The sequence below is a fragment of the Amblyraja radiata genome, chromosome 2, assembly GCF_010909765.2.
Source record: "Amblyraja radiata isolate CabotCenter1 chromosome 2, sAmbRad1.1.pri, whole genome shotgun sequence".
NCBI lineage: Eukaryota > Metazoa > Chordata > Chondrichthyes > Rajiformes > Rajidae > Amblyraja > Amblyraja radiata.
In genome coordinates, this window is record NC_045957.1 from 132628099 (window position 1) to 132638544 (window position 10446).

Below are 10446 nucleotides of genomic sequence, written 5' to 3' on the forward strand. Positions count from 1 at the left end.
ACTCCTGACGCAGCCTAACCGATGATATGCATAACTGTATCATGACAACCCGAGTCTATAACTAATGGCTGGATTTCCCAAGCATACCTTTCCCAGGCTTAGATGGATATGGGCCAAATGCGGGCAAATGGGATTATCTTAGATGGGGCATCTTGGTCTGCATGGATAAATTTGGTCAAAGGGCCTATTTCCATGCTGCATGACTATGACTCTATGACTTGGAGAGATGTAATCTGCACAGAAGTAAATTGAGAGTTAGGAGGTGAGGGAAACATAATTAGGCTCTTTATGAGCCAGCATGGACACTGTGGGCCAAATGGTCTCTATTCAGCACAGTTATTTTCAACAAATGGGCAGGCCTTCACAACACCTGAGGCTGGCCTTGTCATTCCTTAAAGGTGGGCTGGCTGGGCAGATCCCACTCATGGTCTCTGGTCCTGGGAGCCTGCTTCAAGTAAGTCTTCAGTTAAATCACTTACTCTCCATACAACCAAGCAGCACCTCCAATCCATAGCAGCATTGGTCCCTTGTCGGCCTTCATCATCAACAAATGGCTAATCTCCAACCTGACCCTGCCACCCATTGATCTCAAACCCAATCTTAGCCCCATTGGCTCTCCCACAACTGTTCACCCTCAGCCTTGCCATTGATCGCCAGTCCAACCACCCGACAATTCTCCAGCGAGACAGTTCATTCTAAACTCCAGCCTTAACCATGCCTCAAATTTCCAACACACCATCCCTCCCCCATCTGCTCACCCACATCCATACACATCCCTCCCCCATCTGCTCACCCACTTCCTCTCTCTCTCTATCTATGTCTCTCTCCGTCTCTATCTCTCTCTCCCTCCCTCTCTCTCTCTCTCTCTCTCTATCTCTCTATATATATTTATATATATATATATATATATATATATATCTGGCTTCGTATACAGCAGAATTGGAACACTTCACTAGTAAACCATTGAAGAACACAATCATTGACCTAAAGAGGTCAGAACTATAAAATAAAGTTTCACTTCTCGTGATGCTTCTTAATGTTAGCTCAGAAAATTGTGTTTCCTTATCAAACTCAGAACATACAAGAGTACAACGTAGGAACAGGACCTTCGGCCCCCAATGTTTGTGCCGAACATGATGCCAAGATAAACTAATCACATCTGACTGCACATGATCTATATCCCTCCATTCTCTGCATATACTGTACATGTGCCTATCTAAAAGCGTCTTAAATGAAACCAAAATCAACTCACCACCACAGGTAACATGTTCCAGGCACCTACCATCCTTTGTGTGCAAAACCTGTCCCGCACACCTCCTTTATCTTTGCCGCTCTCAGCTTAAACCCAGGCCCGTAGTGTTTGATATTTCCACCCTGGGAAAAATAATCTGACTGTCTACCTCATCTACATATCTCAATACTTGTATATACTTCTATCAAGTCTTCTCTCAACATCCAATGCTCTAGAGAAATCAATCCAAGTTTGTTCAACCTCACTTTGTAGCTAACAACCCCTCACCCAGATATCATTCTGGGCAACCTCTTCTGCCCACTTCCTTATATACCCCTGTCCCACTTAGGAAACCTGAACGGAAACCTCTGGAGACTTTGCGCCCCACCCAAGGTTTCCGTGCGGTTCCCGGAGGTTCCCGAAGGTTTTTTGTCAGTCTCCCTACCTGCTTCCACTACCTGCAACCTCCGGGAATCGCAAAGTCTCCAGAGGTTTCCGTTCAGGTTTCCTAAGTGGGACAGGGGGACCGCAATACGCGTACGCGCTATGTCACGCCAGAGGCGCGCAAAAATTTTGTTTCCCTACAAAATTCCGGAGCGCCGCACGATACCACGCACAACTCCACACCCCTCGGCGCTTCTCCGTGCCACCGTCCCGCGCGGCCCACACAATACCCGTGCGCCTCAACGCGTTGACGAGGTCACGTAATTAGCGTGCCAAGAACACGTGAGTGGGACAGGGGCTTAATTTTACCATTGATTAAACCCCATCTTCTGAAGCTTCTTTCCAGAGGAACTACATATGCTATGGCTCAAAAGCAAATATTTGATTTACCCTAATAATCATTCAGCTTTAAGTTGAGAGGAGCACAGTGTAAAGGAGATTTGCAGGACAAGTTACACCGAGAGTGGTGGATGCCTGGAATGTGCTGCCTGGGTTGTTGGTGGAGGCAGATTTGACAGTGACATTTAATGGGCTTTTGGATAGGCACATATATATGAATGAATGAATGAATAAGTTTATTGGCCAAGTATTCACATACAAGGAATTTGCTTAGCTGCTCCGCCCGCAAGTGACAACGTGACATAAAGTGATAGTTAGGAAAGACACATAAAACATTAAACTAATAATAAAACATCATCGATTAAACATGTGAATTAAATAAAATACCAGAGCAAAGGGAGGCTACAGATTTTTGGTTATTGAGTAGAGCAACTACTCGTGGAAAAAAGCTGTTTTTATGTCTGGTTGTGGCAGCTTTGCCAGTCCGGAGTCGCCTTCCAGAGGGAAGTGATTCAAAGAGTTTGTGGCCAGGGTGAGAGGAGTCAGAGATGATCTTGCCCACTCACTTCCTGGCCCTTGCAGTGTACAGTTCATCAATGGAGGGAAGGTTGCAGCCAATAACCTTCTCAGCTGACCGGACGATTTGCTGCAGCCTCCAGGTGTCGTGCTTGGTGGCTGAGCCAAACCAGACCATGATGGAGAAGGTGAGAACAGACTCTACGATGGCCGTATAGAATTGGACCATCATTGCCTGTGGCAGATTGTGCTTCCTCAGCTGCCGTAGGAAGTACACCCTCTGTTGTGCCTTTTTTTACTGTGGAGTCGATGGCAGCCCCCCACTTAAGGTCCTTGGAGATGATGGTTCTTAGGAACTTAAAAGGCTCCACAGATGTGACTGTGGTGTTGTTGATGGTGAGTGGGGTGAGGGGAGGGGGAGTTCTCCTAAAGTCTACTATCAATTATGAAGGGAATGGAGGGATATGGATCATGTGCAGGCAGAGGAGATTAGTTTAATTTGGCATCATGTTCGGCATGGACATTTTGAGCAGAATGGTCATATTGAATGGCTCGAAGGGCTGAATAGCCTACTCCTGCACCTGTTTTCTATGTTACTATGTTTCTATGTCTCTTCCAATGGTGTAGTGTTCTGTATTTTCTGTTAGTCTTGCTAAACAATTAAAATCATTAAGGTTAGATAAATGTTAACTTAAAATATAATAGAGTGGATTATATTTTGAAAGAGCCTGTTTAAGCAGGAAGAGACCAACATTTCAGCTGTGTAGAAAACTTGAAGTAAAATTCAAATAATTGGATTACTGGAACTTCAGCTTCCTATTGTCTGCAGTTGGATAGATTGTAGATAGTTTATAGACTTGCGATGACTGCAGCAAGGAAACAACTACTGCACCTTATTATATGATCTGAATCTAAATTTAAAAATGCTTTTTCTTCGATTGTATCAGATTTTTCTCTGTGTAATTAGCCCATTTATTATATCTGGTGTCTGAAGCACCAGCACATTTGACTTAGGATCATTACACATATCACATATCATAATCCCCGGAGAGCCAGTGTTTGAGGGCGGAATAGATAAACAGATCTATTATCTCGGGAAGCACATGCACACGCAGAAGCTGATTTTCAGATACCCATGTTATTTCCTTTCTATCAAGACTGTACATTGAAACCTTATGTGACTATTTTGTTGCAAAACTCCAGTTGCAACTTCTGTTTATAACTCTGGGGTGACGATCTGAATCGGTTACATTCGCAGTTAAAATGAATAAAAAATAAAACAAGGTATAAATCAGACTGTAAATTGTTTGATGGCCAATGGCTTGCTTTGCTGAAAGCATAAATACAGTCAGAAAGAAATTAGTTTGTTAATGAGGCTTTAGGAATATTAAAATGAGCTTGAGTAGGAGTTAATGCAACATCTCGGTTTTAACAAAATAACACTGTAGAGCATTGAAGTGTAGGAGGGACAACGTTTTAACGTGTTCCATCCCAGAGTATAAAAGATATTAAAAAAACATTTGATCCCAATCACCAAGGAGAAGTTATATGTTTAAAAGGGAATGTAAGGACGTAATCCAGATCTGCCATTTTTATTGGATAACCATTCATTTTGCTTCCACTACTTCTTCTTTTGTGTCCATCTTCCATGTTTCAAATGTTGACATCTCTGTTATCGTCCGTCCTGAAAAGGACGCAAGCTTCGGATGACAATCAGTGGGAGCCATCACTTGTTGAAATAGATGATGGTGGTAGCAGAATTAGCTCGGGGTACTTCCAGTTTCCAGCCCCATGACGTGGACGCTTCTGCTATGGGGCCTTTGCCTCCTTTATGGGGTCACAGTTTAAGGATAAGCGGGAAATCTTTTAGGACCGAGATGAGAAAAACATTTTTCACACAGAGAGTGGTGAATCTCTGGAATTCTCTGCCACAGAAGGTAGTTGAGGCCAGTTCATTGGCTATATTTAAGAGGGAGTTAGATGTGGCCCTTGTGGCTAAAGGGATCAGGGGGTATGGAGAGAAGGCAGGTACAGGATACTGAGTTGGATGATCAGCCATGATCATATTGAATGGCGGTGCAGGCTCGAAGGGCCGAATGGCCTACTCCTGCACCTATTTTCTATGTTTCTATGTTTCTATGTTTATCAGGGTCATTGAAATGTATCAAGAGTCAGAAATGGCCGACTTCCACAAGGTACTCCACTCCCTCGCTTTCCCACAACTCCGACCTCACTCTGGAGATCTTTATTTTTACTGCAGCCATGAAGAGTCTTCTTGGTGTTAAATCATTGATCTTCTGCCCTGTAAAAATCAGTTGTGCACTGGGGAATCTTGTTGACCCAGGAGAATGGTGTTCAAATCTTACTCAATTTAAACATACCTCTAACAACGAGTTAAACATTGGGTTGGTATTTGTTTCAAATAAAAAGTAAGCTTCCTGGGTTGAATGAAACAGAAAATAACGGAAACACTCAGGTAATCTTAATGTTTCAGGTTAAAGACCCTTTCAACTAATGCAGTTTTTCTTTCCATTGATGCTACCTGAAATGTTGAGTGTCTACCACCACATTTTCGGTTTTTATTTTGGATTTCCAGCTTCTGCAAAGAATGAGAAAGGAAAATATAAACCACGGCAATTGTCGAAGAAGTTCATGTTCATTAGTGATATGAGCGGAATTTGGCCATTCGATCATGGCTGACCTGTATTTCCATCTCAACCCCATTCCCCTGCATCCTCCCCATAACCCCCGACACCCTTAACACTCAAGAACTGTCAATCTCCACGTGAAAAATACCCATAGCCGTTTGTGGCAATAAATTCCACAAGAAATCAGGATGAAGCCATCAAAAGCAGATTTTGGTTGGATTTCAGTAGAGGCTTGCATTTAGGCAGATTCTTTATTGGGTGTATTTAGCATAAAACAGGCACAGGGAGTAGTAGTCAAGGAATTGCAGGTTCACATTTTTATTTAAACTAATAGCTAATCATGGTTTATTTGTTCCTAATTTTTCTGACCAGCATTTCCTGCAAAGGTATTTTTTTCTTCAGGGAATCAGCCATTATATATTTTAAGGTTAAAGTGGAAGCATATTTTATATCAGCCTATAGAACTGAAAAGGATTGAAATATAAGCAACAGAATCTGAAAATGCTGGAAGAACTCAGCCAGTCAAACAGAATCCGTGTGAAGGGAAACCAGTTAATGCTTTGGGTCAGGGGCCATTCCTCAGAATGTTTGTTTCGGTTGAAATATAACCAACAGTCAATTGCTGAAGAGAGATTTTGCTGGTGGCATACTTGGATAAAGAAGAAACCTCCATTAATTTAAAGATCTGCAGATGAGTGTTAAGGGAGAAATTGTATTGTAACGGGAATGTAAACTAATTTGTCAAAGTAATACTGCAGCAGAACATAAGCGCCACAGCTGTTGCTGCTGTTGTCCTGTTGCAAGCCTTACAGCAGCGGACATTGGCTCAGTCTCGCACTGAAGCCCACTCAGCTGGAAAAGCACAAATGAAAACTTCAAACTGCTGATCAAAGGAACAAATGCCCCGGGAACTTTTGTATCTGCATGTAAAGCATGTAGATGTTTGCTGGTTTCAGGGGGGGGGGGGGGGGGGGGGGAGGGGAGGTGAAGGGAACTAGCCACAGCTTAGTATTCATTCCTTGTGGGTGCTAATAGTCATTGCACACTAGACTGCATGGGATCCAGGGAGAGCTAGCTAACTGCATACGGAATTAGCTGCATGGTAGGAAGCAGAAGATGGTGGTGGGAGGTTGCTTTTCGAACAGGAGCCCTGTGACTAGTCTAGTTATGTGCCTCAGGAATCAGTGCTGCACCCATTGCAGATTGTCAATGATTTGAATGAGAATGCACACGGCTTGATTAGTAAGTTTGCAGATGACACGAAAGTAGGTGGTATCGTAGAGAGTGAAGATAGCTATCTAGGATACAGTGGGATCTTGATCAGGTGGACAAGTGGCACATAAATGTCCTGCATTCTTTATACTGGTGCACATCTCAAGCAAATGATTCATTCCACTTAAACGCAATATCATCTTTATCATAAATACAAAAAGCTGGAGTAACTCAGCGGGACACAGTATTGGGGGTTCAATATTGATGTGGATAGAGAACTGGCTGGCAAACAGGAAACAAAGAGTAGGCAGTGACTAGTGGGGTACCGCAAGGCTCAGTGCTGGGACTCCAGCTATTTACAATATATATTAATGATTTGGACAAGGGAATTGAATGCAACATCTCCAGGTTTGCGGATGACACGAAGCTGGGGGGCAGTGTTAGCTGTGAGGAGGATGCTAGGAGGCTGCAAGGTGATTTGGATAGGCTGGGTGAGTGGGCAAATGCATGGCAGATGCAGTATAATGTGGATAAATGTGAGGTTATCCACTTTGGTGGCAAAAATAGGAAAGTAAACAATTATCTATATGGTGGCCGATTAGGAAAAGGGGAGATGCAACGAGACTTGGGTGTCATGGTACACCAGTCATTGAAAGTAGGCATGCATGTGCAGCAGGCAGTGAAGAAAGCGAATGGTATGTTAGCATTCATAGCAAAAGGATTTGAGTATAGGAGCAGGGAGGTTCTACTGCAGTTGTACAGGGTCTTGGTGAGACCACACCTGGAGTATTGCGTACAGTTTTGGTCTCCAAATCTGAGGAAAGACATTCTTGCCATAGAGGGAGTACAGAGAAGGTTCACCAGACTGATTCCTGAGATGTCAGGACTTTCATATGAAGAAAGACTGGATAGACTCGGCTTGTACTCGCTAGAATTTAGAAGATTGAGGGGGGATCTTATAGAAACTTACAAAATTCTTAAGGGGTTGGACAGGCTAGATGCAGGAAGATTGTTCCCGATGTTGGGGAAGTCCAGAACAAGGGGTCACAGTTTAAGGATAAAGGGGAAATCTTTTAGGACTGAGATGAGAAAAACATTTTTTACACAGAGAGTGGTGAATCTCTGGAATTATCTGCCACAGAAGGTAGTTGAAGCCAGTTCATTGGTTATATTTAAGAGGGAGTTAAATGTGGCCCTTGTGGCTAAAGGGATCAGGGGGTATGGAGAGAAAGCAGGTACAGGATACTGAGTTGGATGATCAGCCATGATCATATTGAATGGCGGTGCAGGATCGAAGGGCCGAATGGCCTCCTCCTGCACCTATTTTCTATGTTTCTATGTCATCCATATCAATGATTTGAATGAGAATGTTCACGGCTTGATTAGTAAGTTTGCAGATGACACGAAAGTAAGTGGTATTGTAGAGAGTGAACATAGCTATCTAGGATTACAGTGGGATCTTGAGCAGGTGGGCAAGTGGCACATAAATGTCCTGCATTCTTTATACTGGTGCACATTTCAAGCAAATGATTCATTCCACAAACGCAATTTCATCTTTATCATAGACACAAAAAGCTGGAGTAACTCAGCGGGACAGGCAGCATTTTTGGAGAGAAGGAATGGGTGCCGTTTCGGGTCAAGACCCTTCTTCAGACTGGTTAGGGATAAGGGAAATTCCACTTCTCTCCACACATTTCATCTTTATCATCTTGTGCCACAGAATTCAGCATTATTTTGTCTTTTTCTGCCCATTCTGTACATCAATAATACCGACTGATACAGCCATGAAACATAACTGGTAAATATGTAGGCAAAAATGTCTGCAATGTGTCATCTACAGTACTTCTGTTTCCAAATTGGCATAATTTTGGCATAATAGCTTTTTGGATTAGGCTGTGCAGCTAAAAAATAAGTTAGGCTCTTCATCAATATGCTGATTACAATTTTATTCTTTCTCCTTATCTTCTGTTTATTATATTTCTCATTGCACTCAAGTTCATGAAAATGCTTACTGGGCAGCATTGCCTTTCAGAATCCCATTTTTGTGATATGCAGAAACAACAGCTGTGTATTTATTGTGGCATCATTTTGCTGCCAATTTTGTATTAATGTTCAATGTGTAATCTTTCCAAGATAACAGAGATGTGAAAGAATATTGTTCTGCAAATCCTTTTATTTTGAGGTTCAGACACAGAGTTGCAAAAGGATGAGTTTTTAATCCAATATATTGGTATATTTTCCTGTAGTAAAAGTAGACCTAATTATTAAGTTTGACTTTAATCCTCAGAACATCAGTTCCACGACAGGAAATTCAAGATGAAGACAATCCATATGACTATAGAAAACTGCTTCGTAAAACGTCCCAAAGGAATCGACTTATTGAGCCGTGTTAGTTTATGATCTTGAAATCCATTGCCTTAAAATAGATTTCTAGTACCATCACATGAGTTAACCAATGTACACAGGTTCAAACTGAGCAGTATTAGAAAAAAATGCATTGGTTTCTTAAGCGTATTCAGGAGACAGGTGTTAAAATATTTTGCATTTAAAATGTATGTTGGATCTTTTGAAGGTCGCAATGAATGTTCTTTGTTAAAATATAAAGCCAAATATTGACATGTATTGATCTTATAAAATAGGTAGCAAATTATGTCAGCTGACTCATGTTACAACGATACAAATATGAAATATCAAAGGAGAGAAGAAATAAATTTCAAATTTATAACAAAGAATGAGTCTCGTGCTGCCTAAGACTGTTTTGCAGAACACATAAAAAACTTTAAATTAAATTTTTTTAACTGATATACACACACGCACACATACCAATCAATCCAATGCAGATTTGAATGCAAACATATTCAGGAAATTATACAACATGCTTTGAAGATACATATTGTTGATACCATACGTAAACATAATTTCAGGCTCAACACTTAGTAAAATCTTAGGATCTGAGTGAGGAGTGATTAAACTTCCCATTGGAACGTCAACACGGAATGAAAGTACATTTTCAATATTTGGAATAGAATGACAATGTCTAAAAAATGTTTTATTATTACTCCTCCAGAGTGGTCCAGACTTTTTTAATTCAATAATTTTTTTTTTAATATCCTCTAATATTTCAAATCAGACACTGATAAAATACCTTGTCTTTGTACCAGATTTTGATTTGTGGTTTAGGTTTATTATTACCACTTGTACTGAGTACAGTGAAAAGCTTTGTTTGCAAACTCTCCATTCAAATCAGATAACACTATCCATAAATACACCAACTCATGCAACATAGATGGAGCAAAAGGAGTGATACAGAGACTAAAATATAATTCTCAGCATTATTGCACACCAGTTTCAGAGATGAAGAACATCGATAATGATGTGTTCATGAGAGAGTTAGATATACAGTAGCTCTTAGGGCTAACAGAATAAAGGGATATGGGAAAAAAGCAACAAAGGGATACTGATTTTGGATGATCAGCCATAATCATATTGAATGGCGGTGCTCGTTCGAAAGGCCGAATGGCCTACTCCTGCACTTATTTTCTATGTTTCTATGGGTCTATGAACAGTTTTCAAATCCAGTTCAGTTTATTGTCATATGCACAAGTATGGTGAGAAACATAGAAACATAGCAACATAGAAATTAGGTGCAGGAGTAGGCCATTCGGCCCTTCGAGCCTGCACCGCCATTCAATATGATCATGGCTGATCATCCAACTCAGTATCCCGTACCTGCCTTCTCTCCATACCCTCTGATCCCCTTAGCCACAAGGGCCACATCTAACTCCCTCTTAAATATAGCCAATGAACTGGCCTCGACTACCCTCTGTGGCAGGGAGTTCCAGAGATTCACCACTCTCTGTGTGAAAAAAGTTCTTCTCATCTCGGTTTTAAAGGATTTCCCCCTTATCCTTAAGCTGTGACCCCTTGTCCTGGACTTCCCCAACATCGGGAGCAATCTTCCTGCATCTAGCCTGTCCAACCCCTGAAGAATTTTGTAAGTTTCTATAAGATCCCCTCTCAATCTCCGAAATTCTAGAGAGTATAAACCAAGTCTAT

At 41.5% G+C, this 10446-nt stretch overlaps 1 protein-coding gene across 5 annotated transcripts in view; it reads left to right on the plus strand.

Annotated features, from left to right (window-relative positions):
- myo3a (myosin IIIA) overlaps positions 1–9119 on the plus strand; it is a 312459-nt gene extending 303340 nt beyond the window's left edge. For all 5 annotated transcript variants that reach the window (XM_033015890.1, XM_033015903.1, XM_033015896.1 and 2 more), the window contains one exon: positions 8678–9119. In XM_033015890.1, the coding sequence (XP_032871781.1) occupies positions 8678–8783 (106 nt within the window). In that variant the 3' untranslated portion in view covers positions 8784–9119. The remainder of the gene's footprint in view (positions 1–8677) is intronic.
- The last annotated feature ends 1327 nt before the right edge of the window (positions 9120–10446 follow it).